Genomic DNA, 17053 nt, shown 5'->3' on the forward strand with positions numbered 1-17053 from the left:
TTAGAGCTCATTTAGACTATCTGGAGAAACAACCAAGCCAGGCCAAGCAGGGTGGTGGGGTACAGCCAAGCCAGGCAGAAAAGCGAAGCAATCCACGAGGCTGATTTTGGCAGGGGAGCGGCCGGCCTGGGCCGGAGGGGAGGCTGGAGAGTGGGTTGCAGCCAGGCTGGGCAGAGCCAGACAGCGACAGCCATACTCACTCAGGCACTGCAGACCACTTTTATTCACAAGAGGTTTGGCACACAGTGAGCAGCTGGTGCAACTGGAGAAAACCCCTGGCACAAGCTGGTGCCCATTGATCTCTTTCCACCTCTCTTTTGGCTCCTTTATCTCCTTCTCCTTCTCTTTTGGCTGCTCTTTGTTCTTACCCTGGAAGGAGAGAAAAACACAGCTCCGTTACAGGCCTCACACAGCCCACACATTCCTTTCCCCGCTGGTAAAAATGAACATGGGGAGAGCTGGTGTGCAGCAAGTACAGTGGGCACCTTGGTGCCCGAACCTTGGGGATGGTAACACTTTTCCCAAATGCGTCCTAAGGCTCGGGCCAGTCCCTCTGGGCTAGGGCAACATGTGAGGGAGGGCAGGACACTGCCCTGCAGCATGTGCCTGTGCCTCTGCAGGCTTTCCTCCTTGCCACCGTAGGTGATCCAGGCAAAGCACTCCTCTCTCGGTCCGCGCAACTCATGCCAAGACAACATGAGAGCAGCCAGAACATGCCCTGGAGCAAGGTGGGCTGAAAGTCGGGGATCACTGCCTGGTGCATTCTGTTAGGGGTCACAGTGCATCTGCTGATCAGTATGGAGGCCCCAGCCACCCAAAAGCAACCCAATTAACTGGTCTTTGGGGTCAGATCCCCTTTTCTTCTTGAAGAATTCAACAATTCCTTCCACAAATTCAGCATCTCTCCCTCACCTTATCCTTCTGCCAGGACCCAGTGACACGGCTCCGCAGGGAACTCAGACGTCGCATCACCTTTGTGCCTTTCTCTGCTTTATCGCTTTTTCCACTGTCCTCATTTCTGAAACAAGACCAAAACCGTCTTACCTAAGGGGAAGTTTACTGGCCAGGCACAGTTCAGTGAGATGACTGATGAAGTTCATCCGAAGCATTACTTTAGGACCCCATCTCGGCTTTCCAGCTCAGGAGATGGATCTGGCTCAGAATCAGTCATGTCATTTATTAATGGGACACTTGCAAATAAGGAGCTGAACTTTCAAATTATTTGCCTGAGTTCTGGCTGCCTCTGTGGTTTTGTTCAGTGGCATGCACAACGAGGCCCCAGTCCTGGCTGAACCACTGCAGATACCAGTGTCCTGCACACAGTATTAGCAGGGCAGTAGAGCTTAAGTGGAAGGGGCTCAAAATCAGCCTGCTCTGGGAACACAAAGTATGTGGGTTACCATTTATCTCACTTACTCATTAGACAGGAACTCAAACCAGGTGAGATTCTGCTGGGAGGAATCGCTGCCTTCTTGCACACAAGCTCTCTGCTTTGCCCTGTGCAGGGAGAAGACATCAGACACATGGCAAAGAATGCAAGAAGAGAACTTTTGGGTCAGCAGATGGGCTCATCTTTGTAGATGGGGCAGGAACATGTTTAGAGTTGGAAAGAGGCATATGAAATGCTGCTTCTCCTTGCAATTCTACCTGAGTTTCACAGGAAGAATACTGTGGTTCTGGTACCCTCTGGATTTGCCCCTCAGGGGACAAAGTGTCATTTGCCAGGTGTGTCCTAGGCAGACCCTGACCTCCCCACCCACATCCCTCCCCCCAGACACACTTACCCATGATAGTGTTTCAGCTCGTGAAGTACCTGCTGGACAATTAGCCTACCAGGAATGGGGCAAAAGAAAAGTGAGGGATTAGAAAATGTCCTTGCAAAGACATTCTGCACCCCACAAAGCATCTGGCGCTGGTTTATGACCAACTACTCAGCTGTGCCCCAGCATGGAGTGGGATATCCTTTGCTATTGCATCTCCAGTAGCTCAGATATACTCAAGAATCTCTGCCATCTCAAAGCAGCCAGGACTGACAATACCTACACGTGATCTGGGGACACGTGGTCCTTCTCCAGCATCTCCAGAGCAGGGGGTTCAACGCCTGGAACACAAAACACTCTCAGCAGGGATCCTGGTTTGCCTTTGCAGAGCACCATGTTGTAATCTATGTGACTGGACCCCATTAATCTTGCTGGGCTCCCACTCTGCCTTTAGTGGGGAGAGAAGTGCTGAGAGCAGATAAGGAGGAAAAGGCTGTGCTGCATTTCTGTGAGGGAGGCAAAGGCTCCATCACTTTTCCATGTTACTCCTATATTCTCCAGTCTGTATTACATTAACTACTGAAGATCCTGCTTGTAGCTAGAGAGTAGGAGCTGATACCACCCCAGAGACCATTCCCATGACATCCAGCTTCCCCTCTACTTCCCAGGCTGTGCTCTTAAGAAGTCTCTACATTTTGCTCTGGGACAGTCCTCACAGGTGGGAGAGGTTAATGGATTCCAGCAGCACTGAGAAGGCCAAAATGAAGTTTACAGGGGCTAGGGTGCCTCTGTTTTCCTAAGGCTCTTCAGCTTTCAGTGCAGAAACCAGAACCTGACAGCCTTGTCCTGAAGCCTGCTCCCCTGCCAAGTGTGCACTGTGGGTTAGCTAAGGGCACTGCTGTCAGAAGGGGCCTGCACACAGACCATATTTGCCCCATTCTTTGGGGTACAGGAGAAAGGGCACATTTAAACTCAGGCAGGTGAAGCAGTGCCCTTTGTTCCTAGGAAACAATCTTTACCTTGTGTGAGTGGGGAGCGACCAATGCACCAGCCACGGAGAGGTTCTATGGCAACCTGTCACTGGGGACAGGCATGGCTGAGCTTAGCCTACACTGTTAACCAGGATCAGACTCAAAGTCAACTTGAATTTTTATTTTGGGAGCTCCTGGGACCACGTAAAAGCGAAGGGCAGAGGAAGTCTAGGCTTGCAGAGGCTACAGCTCCAGCTTTTTATCTTCTTAATCACAAACACCTTGAACTCATTTAATGGCATATATAGAGTCTATACCAACCTTCCACGGCTGGAAGAGAAGTGTCAAAACGGCAAGGTATCTGAGGGGAGGCAACTGTCTCACAGGCTGATGGGACAGACTTTGACCTCAGTCTCTTCTTGTTGCTGCCATGTTCCTGGAGAGTAAAAAATCATGGACATCTTTGGTCCTTTGTGCACCAGGGGAGCCTGCATCGTGGCACAGCACAGCTGGCAAGGTGTAAGGCAGGGAATCTTGACTTAAGAGCCTTCCCACAGCTGCCTACCCTGCACGCCCACCCCCAGAGCCCCGGGGCAGATTTCCTCGATGCGTGGTTTGGCACCTGTATGCCAGAGCACAGGATTAGCTCAAGACCCAAGATATCACCGGGAACAGGCTGACTCCTCACCCCTTCCCTCTCTTGTTTTGTCAGGGTTATGGTGACAGGACATACGGCCCAGCTGTCTGTTGGCTTCAGGTGTGGGCCCCAGGGAGGCTGGAGCAAGTGGCACTTGTGGCTGAAACCTTCTTAGGCACTTCTCACTTTTATAGGACACGTAGCACTATGATCCGACTGTCCCTTTAATATGAATTGAATCCAAAGATAGTCCTCAGAGGAAAGCAGTGTGAAAGGGGGATCACACTGCTGTCTTCAACTACCTGACAGAGGATTATAGAGAAGATGGAGCCACACTCTTCTTAGAAGTGCACAGTGACAGGACAAGAGGCAACAGGTACAGGTTGCAGCAAGGGAAATTCCAGCTAGATGTATGGGAAAAGAGGGCCGTGCATCAGCCAGCTCCCAGGGCCTTTATCTTACAAGAAGGGGCAGTTTGTCCCGGAGCAGAGAAAGCCTATCCTTGCTGAGATTCCTGCAGACCTCCTGGCATACCTGGCTCAACGCTGGCATCGAAGGAGTCCAGCCCGCAGCTGACCTCTGCATGTGTTGCCTTCTGCACCCCCAGCTTGCCCCCCTGCCAGTAGGCACACAGCCCTCGCACACTCACCGCCTCCTCCAAGCCAGGGCTGACCATGAGGATCGGGCACAACGGTTCTATCTCCACTTTGATCACCGTACTACCCCCACTGCTGCTCCAGGTTTCCAGTTCCCCTTTGGGCAGCTGAAGGGACACGCGAGGCTGCGGGCAGGACTGGCTCCCCTTCTCCACATCCTCCTGCTCTGGGTCGCTGCCCATCTCTGTGGCATCCAGGCTGAACCTAATTCAAGGAAGAGGAACAAGCTGGTTTAGCAGCCTCGTCCTATTGTGGCAGGCATGGCACAGCCCCTGCAATGTCCTAGCCTTGGGTGGACAGTCCTAAAGAGCTCCTGCAACTGGGACAAGGAACGTCACCACAGCAGGCAGATGGAAAAGGAAATGCCAGGAAGCGTCAGCCTGGACACCAAGTCCCAAGCCTATTAAAAACAACTTCTCTGGCTGCCATCAGTGAGTCCACAGCTCCTTGGTCACCCGGGGTGTTTAGTGCCGGACAGCTCTCGCTGATCTCTTAGCAACCCCTGAGACTGAGCAGCCACCCAGACAGCAGCCTGCCTCGCCTGCGTGAGAGCTGCTGCCCTCTCAGCTTCAATGCCAGGAGGGTCCCACTGGGCATTTAGAAACGCAGACATTGTCATTTATCGAATCATCACTGTGGCATCATGTCATAAATCCTGCTCCCACCGGGGCCCAGCTTCAAGGAAGGAAAAAGAAATCCTCTTCTGGGAAATGAGGGGTGGACCAAATCCCCCAGTGCCCCACAGTTTCCTGAACACCAAGTGCTGTTGCAGTGCCAACAACGTAGGAGCAAAATGATGGATAGGTCTCAGTGGAAAATCTTACTCTCTGCATGGGTTCTGTCTGCAGATCACTGTCACTTCATTCCTGCTGCCAGAGACAGGCTTCAGGAAGTATTTGCTAGGGGACAGCGGCGCATATTCCCTTTCCCCGGCCCCGTGCTCACACATGCTTAATCACCCAGTGAGGGGACTGAACAAGTCCCTAATGCTGACAGCCGCTCTGTGCTGCTGTTGCTCATGTGCCTGTTACACAGAGTAAACTGTGAATGATCCCCGGCACATGGAACAACAGTAGGTCTGAGAACCAAAGTCTGGTCTTGATAAAGAACTGCCAAGATTTCAGGCCGAGATAATTTTAGGGTACCTTATAAGGAGGAGAGATAAAAATAGTTCTTGCTGGCTTACATCTAACTCCCAGTCATCTGGGAGATCAATACATTTGTCAGCAGGGAAAGCATGCATGTAGGGACCCAGAGCCCAAGGCATTCATGTGGCAGGAGCACAGGACAGCAGCCATGCCAGGCCTGGAAGCTGCGCCCAGCCTGAGCTCAGCATCGTGCTACAAAATACACCATTCTCGGCAGCCATGGGGAGGACAGAGGGCTGGAGGACACTGCGGTGGTTGCAGACACAGGCCCCACCAAGCCAACTCCCAGGAAAGAAGAAAAAGGATTTGACAGAGCTCTCTTAATCCCTCTGGGGTGGGCAAAGTTCCCTTTGAGCCAGAGGATGGAGGCCATCAGGGCAGCTGATGTTGTTCAAGGTTCCCTCCACACAGAAACGAGCTCTCCCTAGATGAGAGCTCCTCTTCCCGGCCCCAAGATGGGGGAAAGAGGGTCTTCCTACTGCCAAGGAGACATTAAAGCCTCTTGCTGTCCTAGCATATGTTCTTCCACATCCCATCCAACATGAGCAGTGGGTGTCCAACTGCTTTGGCAGATGCTGACATGGGAGGGAGACCACCCAGCAGCAGCTAGAGCTCAGGGCAGTGTGATCGCTCCAGCCTCACGCAGCATCAGCGTACTGTATATATTGAATATTGCTCACAGTCCTGCTGTACCTGCGCTTGCAGTCCACGGGTGATAAAGGGCTCTCCCAGCTGTGCCTCCGAGAGGTAGACATAGATCTCACCAGTGTGGGGAAGGATTCCTTGGCTTCCTGCAGGTCCAGCTCTTTGTCTGCCTCTGCAGGACATTCAGAAGTGCTGGTACCATCCTCTGGCACCGCGGCGCAGGAGCAAATGTGGCCTTTGTTCAGAAAATGGCAGTCGGCCTCGCCGTAACGTACTGAGCTGGAAACGGGATTGGAAAAAGCAACATCCACAGACATTTTGCTCAGAGCCCCTGGTCTCTCTTCTGATAAACAAATGGCAGACACACCCTGGGTTGCTTGTTCTGGCTGCATTGCCGTCTCTGGTGCTGTTTTGGTAATTGGTGGGCTCAGGAGTCCCAGATCCCTGTAATACTCCGTGCCATGGAGAGCAGAGTCTGAGAGGAGATCCTCCGTGCTGCTGTGCCAGTCTGCTGCTGGGACATCCAGCTCTGTGGAAGACGAGTCCTCCTGCAAAGGCAGCAACAGCTTCGCTTGAGTGCACAAATGCCGTCCGAGAGCCTTGCACCCATCCTGTGAGGGGGACACCTCCTGTGCAGAGCTGGAGCTGCTTTTCTTTCCCTTCCCATGGCAAACAGCCCACCTGCACCTGGGTTTCTCAAACCAGATTTTCTAATAGTAGCACTCACAGCCAGACTTTCCCCAGCCCCAAAGCTCAGCTTGCCAAGGGGCCCGTGGAGGTGGCCTCCAGTCCCTAAGATCTCTCTGTGCCTTATTCTCCCTAATGCCAATACAAAGCACATAGGTATGAATTTTCCCAGCAGCAGAAGCAGTATAACCTTGTATTCCTTGATAGTCTGGATCCATACCCCTTTCTCCCATTCTTATTCCACCACAGACCACTCTGCATATGGTACTGACCACCCAGTTTGCTAACCTTGGCTCCTGCCTCTCATGGTGACAGAGAAGGAAAGAGGACACTTGCCTTTTCTTCAGCCATGCGGGTGCAGAAGGTGTCATCCTCAGCGATCAGGGATGGGAGGAAGCTTTTGGGATCGGGATACTCCAGAGCAGGGGTACTGTGGTCAGTGAATTCCTGTAAGCATGGCTTGCAGTCAGACCCTGGAAGACAGAGAAGGTCACAGCAGGTAGCCAGGGGCCAGGAGGGATGGAAAATCAGCCACACATGGACAGGTGACATTAGGCAGCACTGAAATGTTCCATAGGGCCCTCTGCTCTCTTGCCCCTCACAGACACTGCCAGGCAATCTTGGGACCTCGGCAGCCTTGATCCCAGGGGAACCTGGTGTAGTGATTTCCTAACAGCAGAAACCTCATCCCTCGAGCTGCAGCATGCACAAGGGCAGAGACCAGGCTTGCACCAGCCAGACCCTCGTAGGATGTCCTATGCTGCAGAGGCTGCTTCCACAGTAAAACAGGAGAGTTCAGCATATTTTGATGACTGTTGCTGACATTATGGACCTTTAAAGCAGAAATCTATGAATAAAAATACTGACAGTGATTTTATTTTCATCCGTAAGGAATAAGGGGTGCCACTGGAAGGCCAAATCGGAGGCATATTAGTGATTCCAGACAACACCAAATATGCAGAGCAATAGTGGGAGCATCTAATTCTCTCGGTGCTGGGTCTCTTGTGTGGATTTTCCCCACAAGTGCTAAGCAAGTGTGAACCTGAGTGTGTGTACACTATCCAATAGCTCACTGAGAAACAAAAACAAGGTCTGGACGAGCTTCGTGGTACAATAGATCGTCCAGCTGACTGAAGCACATTCCTATGTAATGAGCCACGCTGTGAACTGTTAGCCACGATCTCCAAACCATCGCATGACTCATGGAGGCCTTTTACTCCTTCGAGATACATACAGCTGAGGAGAATGGAAAAAAGCCAGGCTGTTGGCCGAAGCACTGTGGTGGATCTCTGAAGATGCAGAGAACAATAGCAAGAGATTGTGAGCAGCCATAACTATCCAATGGGAAAAAACAGCAAGAAACTGCTAGAAACCCATCATACTCCAGGAGAGTCAAGTATAAAATCATTAATATGAGGAAGGTATTATTAAAACACACACTCTTGGAAACCTTGCATCCTGCCATGGGTTTAATGCTACGCACTGCAGCCAGAAATTGCGTGGTGCCAACAAGAAAAAGGCAGCAAATGGGAAAGAGAGTTTGGAGGTTTGCTCCTTGGATCCTGCTGCACACTGCAGATGCCAGATTTTCTGTTTTAAGGAGTGTTTGGTGTGTTTAAATATGTGCAGTAATTTCAAGTGAGGGTCTATAAATAATACAGAAAGAAAGCACTCTGTGAAGGCACTATTTTAATTAAGCGTTTTCTAGCTATAAGAGCAGAGAAAATTTGAAACAGGCTTTCTAGCAAGGCTGTAGAGTTTACTTCACAAGACATTTTTAATTAATAGAAAAATTCCTGCTCAAGATATCCTTGAGCAACATCTATAAAGCTCTGTAAAACTGGCAGAGGTTTAGCGAGCTCTTGAACATCACCTTTTGCTTTCCTCAGTGCACCTGGATTACCTCTATTCAGCTTGTAATCAAAAATCAGCATTTTGAAGTGAATACACATTTGAACCATCACAAGTTTTAGCATGAGCTTGTAGGGAACAGCAGCCAAAGATGTCAGCGGGCAGTAAAAGCCACTGAACCCCCAAAACAGGCTGGGATGAAGGCTAAGGCAGGACAGACCCAAGGGGAGCAACCAGGTTGTGAGGAGGGTCCCAGGGGGACCAGGAAAAATGGTGCTTCCCCTCATACAAGTCCAAGGAATGTAAAAAAAAGGCGATTCCCTGCTCTCGCCATCCCTTGCAGCAGCAAACTGTGTGCAGCGACAGCAGCAAAGCCCTGAGAGGCAGCAGGGATGTGGCTGCAGGAGCCGACAAGCGCTGTGACCTGAGAGCAGCCGAAGCCCTGGCCCGCAGGTTTAGCTCAAAGAGGTTTTTTTCCTCCGAAGCAGAGTCCGGCCATTCTGCCAAGGCTACTCTGGGCCTGCACCAGGCTCCAGGCTGCAGCTCTGAAGTGAATCCCTGGAACAGAGTCAGCGCTTCGGAGGCCTGGAAAATATTCCCTGTGCTTTGCCTGTGCTGTGCAGGGCTCAGGATTTGGCCAAGACGTAGGCTGCAGTCAACAGACCCTCTCCAGGCCCACCAAACAGCTTCTCTCCTCCTCAGAGACTTCAGACACTCACGTTCAACACGTGATAAATCAGGTTTGCCTCCAGCCTCCGGTGAACTCAGCAGCAGTGGCTGTTGGGCAGCAGCACGCGGGGCTGCGGCGATGGGGACACCATTTTAGGCAATGTGTGAGCACCAGACATGACAATTCAGGGCTCCCCACATCTAACGCCCTCATCAGTTGATGCTGGGCTGGCACCATGCACAGAGCTGAGCTGTGGGGATAATTTGGGAAAAGGGGGCTGCTGGAGGAGCTTACAGGGGAAAAACTGCCTTCAGGCATCAGGTTTTGGCATGATGAGCAAGGAAGGATCAGCGTGGAGTGCGCCCAGGAGGGAGGAAGGTCTGGGGGGGGCTGTGAACGTCCCTATATCAGCAAGTATTGCAAACTCTGGAGCCCCTCGAGTCTTCTGGACTCTGTGCTCGAGCCCGTTTGGAAGGACTTATGCTGTGTCTAGCTGTGGCGTGGTGTGAGGGGACAGGGCATCTTGGCTCCCCGGGTGCTGGCAGACACCCCTGCTCACCTTTACTCAGATGGAGCTGGAAATGCAATGATAAAATGAGACTTTCAAGAACATACACTGTTTGCTTGAGGAGAACATTAAGCAGATTAGGTATTGCAGTTGCTTAATTCATCTCTGGCCGGGAACCATAAAAGGTTATTGCTGCAGGGAACAGCCTCATCAGAGGAATTCCCAGGGCAGAGCTGGGGAGGAAGCATTGCTGGCTGGGCCAGGCAGGTCCCTGCACGCAGTGGGGCTCTGCTGCACTTTGCCAGAGCTTCCTGACAGGCAAAACATGACAACTGTGGGCTTCTGCGTGGGGAGGAAGGAAGTAGTGACAGGCATCTGCTGCATGTGACAGTCTGAGACAGCCTCGGGGGCTTCGATGCCGTAGGGACAGTGGGATCAGCAGCCTGGTTTGTCTCAAGGAAGAAAACTCCATGCTGCTGTAACTGCGTGCAAGGCCGCTGGGAGCCCAGCAAAGATTTTAATACTTCCAATTCAGATCTACAGTCAAAACCTCCCTCCTGCAACTGCCTCTGCTGATTCCTCTCGGACGGGCCTGCTCACTGGTGATGCACCCACAGGTGTCCCAGTGGGAAACAGGATCCGAGCAGCCAGCGCTGGAACGAGCCCTGCCAGCCTGCTCGCTGCTGGGCTCAGGGTGCTGCGGGTCCCCAGTGAGCTGGAAACATCAGGGGAAACATGCCTGCGAGCTCTCACCGTGCCGGTCACATCCTGAGCATCAAACCCTCTCTGCATTTCCACTGGGGAAGGGCCACGCCAGCGTGGTGGGACAAAGGCACAGATCAGTTCTGCTAAGTGAAACTATCCCAGGAGGAAGGAGACCGGAGCGTCTGGGCATTTCCGAGCAATCAGGGGTTGAGGCTGTTGAGAAACCACGGAGAGCATCACGGACAAGAAACAAAAATTATTCTGTCTCCTGCTGGCTCCGGCCACGCTGGCTCCACACCAGCTGCCCTTTACATCCCACTCTCCAGGATGGCCAGAGCTGTAGGGTAAAACCTCTGCAAAACAAGTGCTAAACTCGCTGTGCCAAAATCGGATGAAGTGCAGTCCTTCGCCTGGTCTGGGCCCCACATCACCGCCCGCTGGCAGTGGTGGGGGGTTGGCTCGGGCAGCCCAGGCTGGAGGAGGGGAGAAGATAAGCTGTCCAACACTGTAACATACTGTACAGCGAGCTGCTGTCTTATCGCTGCCTTCGAGGCCTGGTTTTTGGGCACAAAGGGCCAGAGGAGAGGGGAGCCAGCACAGTCTGCAGCTCGCTCGTAGCCGAAGGGTCTCGGCGGGGCGGAGGGGGATTTGCAGCCCCTCTGAAACTCTCCCAGTCACAAGAAGGAGTCACTGTGTCTCTCCAGTGACTCTGCTGGGCACTGAGGGCAGGTCCCACGCGGAACAGCGGCTGCCACGGTGCGGGAAGCCTGTGCCATGAGAGGAGCTGAGTGAAACCCAAATGTTTTGTGCCCACAGCACAAGCCCCGGTGGGACAAACTGCTCTGCAAGCACGCGCAGGGGGAGAGGGCTCTTCCAAATCACTCTCCAAAGCAGTCTGTGCTTGCAAGCACTGTGAGGCTGATTGATTTATTACATCAATTAGCCCACCTGAGCCTTCCCAGTGAGCCCATAACCCACCAACAGCACTGGGGAGGCTGGGGCGGGTGTCTTAGCCGCGCTCAGGGGAGCTGCTTGGGGCTCACCGCAGATCTAGCCTGCACGACCCTGCCTCCTGCTCTGAATTAACCTTCCTTCAACTGTTCAGTTTGGATCTTGGTCTCCTGCACATCCACATCAGAAGAGAACTGAGTGGGTGAGGGAATAATGAGGGAGAATGAGTGTCAAGAGCTCTAATGCCGCAGACAGATAATGCCCGAAAGCACCAGCCTGAAGACAGTGTTTGCAGGCAAGGACAGCGGCGTCCAGCTCCTCCGGGACTGCAAACATCCGTGTCCGGGGCTCTCGTTTCCCTCTTCCCGAGTCACAGCACTGTGTGCAGGAATGAGGCCAGTTCACACCATTGCTGGCGCTTTCTGTCCCTGCTGTGGGACACTGTGAAGCCCAGCCGGTGCCACACAAACCGCCACTGTGCTCTGAACACGGGGGCTCTGCTGGCTGAAAGACCGACGGGATCTTTTCCCCAGCATCGGCTCAAACACCAAACTCTCAACACAGGCTCAGCCCTCGCCAGGCAGCTGTGGAGCCACAGCCGGCTGCAAACACCGGGACCTCCAGCTCTCTGGCAGCAACGAAACGAAATTACAAAACCAGAAGGCTGATATTTAACCCATTACCCAGCTCCTACAAACATTGACGTGCCTTGAAAAGAAGACGAAACGAAGGAAAAGCATTAACCAACACTTAGGCAGTGTCCCCCCGCGGAGAGGAGCGGGGTGTGCCCAACACCAAGCTCTGCCCGGGGTCCTCAGCATTCTTTGCTACCTGCTCGTCGGGGACAGGCTCTCCCGACCGCCCGGCAGCAGCCCAGCTCCCGACACACGGCTCCGACCGCTCGCCCCGCACGCGAGGCCGTTACCTCGCTTAAAGGACCATCTCTTCTTCCAGCGCTTCGAAAACGATGGCCAGGAGTGGTTGAGCAGCGAGTCTGACATTTGGGAGCTCTCCCAGCCCTGTGCAAGGTAGAAGCCCGAGCAGGAGACAAGAGCCCAGAGCACGGCAGAGCTCAGCGTGCTCTAAGGCAGCACTGCAGGCTGCAGCCCAGGGGCTGCCAAGGGGGGAGTGGAGAAGCCAAGTGTTTTGTCAGAAGTATCAGCTGATGGAAGCTGCAGCCAGAGAGAAATTCCTGGGTCTCTGGCGTTCCCACCTGTGTGATGGGTCAGTGACTTCCTACAGCAGAGCCTGGGGATTAGTGGCCCCGAAGCACACACAGCCCCTGAACGCTGCTGGAGGCTTGCAGATAGAAACAGAAAGCAAAGCAGTTAACACACCATAACCCCTCTTCCCCTCCCTGCCAAAGCCTCCTGCTCCATTCACGACTATCAGCTGCCAGCCTGACAAACCATCATCTTTAAGGCAGTTCTGCAGGGGCAGAACCTTCACCTGGGTAAAAGTCGCCTTCACCTTCAATGCAGGGAAAGAGTTAAGGCCACAGGCTCGATATTTGCACCTTGCGCATCATTTTCGAGCGCGGTGGCAGAGCCTCTGCAAGGGAAGGTGCAGCACCATCTGCAACGTCAGCATCTTGCAGCTCGCAGCAAGTCCCATCCCCAGGCAAGGACCTTTCTCCAAGCCCCTCCCCAGAGCTCCCACACAGGGAGGCAGTGGGAGCTCCCTCAGCTGTCTCCAAACTGCCCCCACGAGACCAAACTCTGCAGCCTGAGGTCTCCAAGCCCACTGCTCCCGGCCGGCACCAGCCCCATGGCCCAGACTGGCTCCACGCTTTGCTCCCAACCCCTCGATTAGGCTGGAGAAGCTGAGTTTTACCCCCGTGTGGCTTCTGAGCTCCTGAGCCAGACCAAACCTGCTCCCCGCTGTTCAGCTCACACTTGCGGCCTCGCTGAGCAGAGCCCAGCCGGTTTGGGAACGGCCACAGGCACCTCCATGGCGTGGGCTGGTGTTATGCATAAGCAAGTGACAAAGAGCAATTCCCTCGCCTGGCCACAAAACCCAAAGCGTCATCTGCCCAACACAACCCCCCCCCCCCCCGCCCTTCTGCTTTGATCTCCCCGATAACACGGGTGCCCAGCCCTGGAGTGGGCAGTTTGGAGCGGGATTTGGGGCACCCAGGCACGGACCCCTCCTGTGTCCAGGTGTGGGCAGTGCCAAGGTGTCCTTGCAAACCTTCAGCTGTGGCACAGGCAGCAGCAGGAGCCAAGAGCAGCTCCCGTAGGGTGTCCAGCTGCCCCCCAGCACTGCCCCAGAGCCAGCCACGGGGACGCACTGGGGCTTAAACCCCGGCCTTGTCTCCTCCTCTTCACTCACAGCAGAGCAAAGCTCCGTGTAGGCTCCACTTTTTGCCTTCAAGCGCGTGCAGGTGGGGGGGAGCCTGAACGAAACGCAGCACTTGGACTTTTGGCTTCAAGACCAGCTGCTTCCTCACGAGGCCTCGAGGAAGATGAGTAACAGCCCCGTTGTCAAGGGATGGAGCTTGTGTGGAGAGCAACTTACCCTGAGGGCTGGAGGCATCTCTGGTGGGTTCCCCGTGGGTGCTTGCACCTGACGGCCCTGGCTTCTCCTCCAGCTGCTGGAACGACGCAAGAAGTGGAGCCTCATCGGGGAAGCAGCAGCTGTGCGGCCGGTTTGCTCACGGGGGCCTCTGGCTCAACCACCTCACCGCTTCCCCTTTCTGACGGCACAAACAAAGCCGCCTTTCCCATGCCACATGTCCTTCGACAGCAGCCCCGGTGCTGCCCCGACACTCGCTCCCACCCTCGTGAGGGTCGGGGCTCTGGGAGGGTCCAGCGGAATCGCCCGGGGTGGGGTGGGTCGTGCACCCCAAAGCACCCGGTGCGGGGGCTTGGAGAGCTGCCGAACCAGCGCCGGCTGCGAGGACAGTGGTTGCCGCAAACTGCTTCCTGTTCCGTTCAGAGAAAAACCGCTCGGTGGGTGCTGCGAGAGCCCGGCGCACACGCCCGCGGGCTCGTTGCACCATCGCTCGCCAGCCGCCTGCCAGGGCCAGCGAGGCCTCACACGGGGCTCCTGTTAACGAGTCCTCTGTCTTTGCTGCCGTGGGTTGGCCTTGGGGAGCAGCAGAGACCCCGAAACAGGTCTCAGCCTTACGAGGGGCGAGGTGATAGCAAAGCACAGAAACGCCCGTGCTGGGCACAGCCAGCCGGGCAGGCGAGCTCAGCTCCCAAAGCGAGGGGGTGATTGATGCCGTGTGCGGCTCGGCCCGGGCTCAGGTTTTCCAGCACCGCCGTTTGCTCCTGCCCAACAAGCCCCGTGGGCTGCGGAGCGCACGCTCCTCATCCCACCGCCCCGAGCACACGCCAGCCCCAGCCAAGCCCTAATCGGAACAAGATCCAATAACTCAGAGACCGCAGCTTTGGCAGCGCTTGGAATAGCAATTACCCCGTGCTCCAGGAAACCACAAGAGCAAAGAGGAATTAAGGTTTAATTTCTCTGAAGTCTGCAAGAGCTTGATTAGTATCAGAGATCAGGGCTGCTCCTAAATACCAGGCAGCTGCTCCAGCTGACGGGATGGTGAGTTGGCCTCAGCTCGAACGAGGACGAGCTCTCCTCCTCCTGCCCAGTCTGGCAGGGTTTGGGGGTTACCGAAGCGGAGCTGTGCAGGCAGCCTGGGAGAGCGATGAGGGATAACGGGACGACGGCTGGCTGAGCCCCGGCAGCCTCTCCACAGCATCCCAGAGCGCCCAGCAGCAGCAAACCTCCTCTGACAGCAAGTTCAAGTTTTGTGGCTTTGCTTAATTTTGCATTTTAGGATCCCCAGAGAACAGGCCCGTGCCAGAAGAGACAACTCCAAAACATCTTAAGATACTGGTTTGTATCTCGTCACTCCCACAGTAAGAGAACTCCAGGTGGGCTTAGAAAAGGGGCGAAGTCCAGCGGAGCTCCTTGGCCACCCCGAAAAGGTGTGGGGTTCGGGCAGAGCCGGCCAGCTCCCGTCCCCCCGGCCAGTCCCAGGGCCAGAGGCACTAGGTGGCATCAGCACCGCACGTTTTCTGTTCTACCAGCAACATCGTCTCCCTCCCAGCCCAGCCCGGCCCTGGGCTGAGGAAACAGCTACTGGAATTTGTCAGGGACAGGGGCGAGGAGTGCCCTGAGGATTCACCACAACCCCTCTGAAAAATAAGTGCTTTCTGCAGGAAGAAAACTGCGCGACTCTCTTTTAGAGCGAATCGTTGTGTGTCAGCTGATGTCCCGGGGCCCTGGCGAGGGGCAGGTTGGGGAGCAGAGCTCCACGTGCGGCCAGGGCAGCCCCAAAACTGCACGACCAGGTCGGGCAGGGAGAGACCAGCGCCAGGGCTGAGGCGGGAAGAGCTCGGGGCTGCAGGGCAGGCTGTCGGCCACGGAGCTGAGCGAGTCGTGCTGCGGCTGGCCAGAGCCACGGCGAGGGAAATCTTAAACCAAAACGATGAATTCCCTTGGCTGCATTGCTGCTCCATCCCGCCTGGTCGGCGGCAGCATCCCTGGCTCCCGCGGGCCGTGGCGATCCCGAGGCTACGAGGAACAACACAACACAGAACGATTTTGCTGACTGGAAGGGAAGCAGGATATCCTAACCGAGCGGCTAAATATGGTGAGAAGAAAAATAGCAACAGTGAGTCCCCCACCTCGCCGGTGCAGCTGATCAGGAAGGAAATCTCGCCTCTGGTGAAACACAGCAAGATTTAAGTTAGGATGATTTTACAGTTGCAGAGTGGCCTGCTGCGGAACAGAAGGTGAGACAGTTCCCGGGGCAAACCTGGCTACGGCTGCTCAGCCGCAGGACAGGGATGGAACAGATCCTCAGACTTTGATTTTTTTTTAAAAAAAGTGCCTACAGGGAGGGAAGCCGGGGTCCGTGCATGTGGAAATAACAGAATTACAGTACAGAGAAGCAGCTCTCGCTGTTTCAGGCAGAAGAAATCCCTTTACTGATGTTTACAAGAGCCCCACGGTGAGGACACAGCCCGGCGCGGGTCGCCCGAGCCAGCAGGCAGAGGAGTTCAACTGGGCCTCAGACCACAAGCCTGTAATTGGCAGATCTGTTTTTTTTTTTTTGTTGTTGTTTGTTTGTTTTTTTAACACCATTCATTTTGCAACTGAAAGTATTGCTTATTCCAAGATATTAATTTAGTGCTTTCTCTGTGGCAAAGCAGCCTTCAGTGCTGCACAGACAGCAGACACAAAATGAGCAGAGTTATTCTTGGATAATTTATTCAGAAATTTAATATAAGTTAATTGTTCAATATTCTGACACACAGCAAGATTTTTTTTCGTAATATTCAAAGATATTTTCTGTACGTGTCACTGCTTGGCTCTTCTATACGAAAACATTGAAAAAAATAAATCAAGGGGGAAGGTTTTTCTTTTTTTTCTTCCTTTTTAAAAAAAAATCATGGCACATTTGATCCTTTATTTCAAGTAAGAGGAATCTGGAATACTATTTGTATTCTGGAACCTTAAATAGGCAGAGAGAAAGGTGGGAGCAGCAAGATTAAACAGGAAAAAAAAAAAAGACTTCACAGAACATCACTTAACACGTACCTGAACTGTCTTTCGTTTACTGAAGTGCAAGCAGAAAGCAGCGGCTTTGGGCTGTGTTTAAGGCCGATGTCCCGTACCCCCGACCCAGCAGGTCCTCGAACACAAACCACTGCGTTGATACCCCAGGAAGAAAATCATTGACTGGACTGAAGCAAAAGGAAACACTTTTCCTTTTTAAAAACCATCCTATCTTTGTGGATTTAGGAGTGGCCTTTCTAAAATTCTCCCTCCGCCAGTTTTCCTGGGACGCCGTTATGGGAGAAGTATTTGGAAACTAAAACGGCGGAGGCGTTGCTGGATGCTGC

The 17053-nt window shown here is 53.9% G+C and overlaps 1 protein-coding gene across 1 annotated transcript in view; it reads right to left on the minus strand.

Moving 5' to 3' along the window:
• The window catches only part of LOC122153631, a 21053-nt gene continuing 4000 nt past the window's right edge, over positions 1-17053 (minus strand). Inside the window, exons 2-11 of the mRNA XM_042794255.1 lie at positions 13707-13782; positions 6841-6977; positions 5866-6365; positions 4018-4228; positions 3053-3167; positions 2044-2101; positions 1785-1829; positions 1417-1497; positions 913-1018; positions 1-369 (exon numbers count right to left, since the gene is read on the minus strand). Coding sequence (XP_042650189.1) covers positions 1-369; positions 913-1018; positions 1417-1497; positions 1785-1829; positions 2044-2101; positions 3053-3167; positions 4018-4228; positions 5866-6365; positions 6841-6977; positions 13707-13782 — 1698 coding nt within the window. The remainder of the gene's footprint in view (positions 370-912; positions 1019-1416; positions 1498-1784; positions 1830-2043; positions 2102-3052; positions 3168-4017; positions 4229-5865; positions 6366-6840; positions 6978-13706; positions 13783-17053) is intronic.

This window comes from Tyto alba, unplaced genomic scaffold, assembly GCF_018691265.1.
Source record: "Tyto alba isolate M040663 unplaced genomic scaffold, T.alba_DEE_v4.0 Super-Scaffold_20000042, whole genome shotgun sequence".
Lineage (NCBI taxonomy): Eukaryota > Metazoa > Chordata > Aves > Strigiformes > Tytonidae > Tyto > Tyto alba.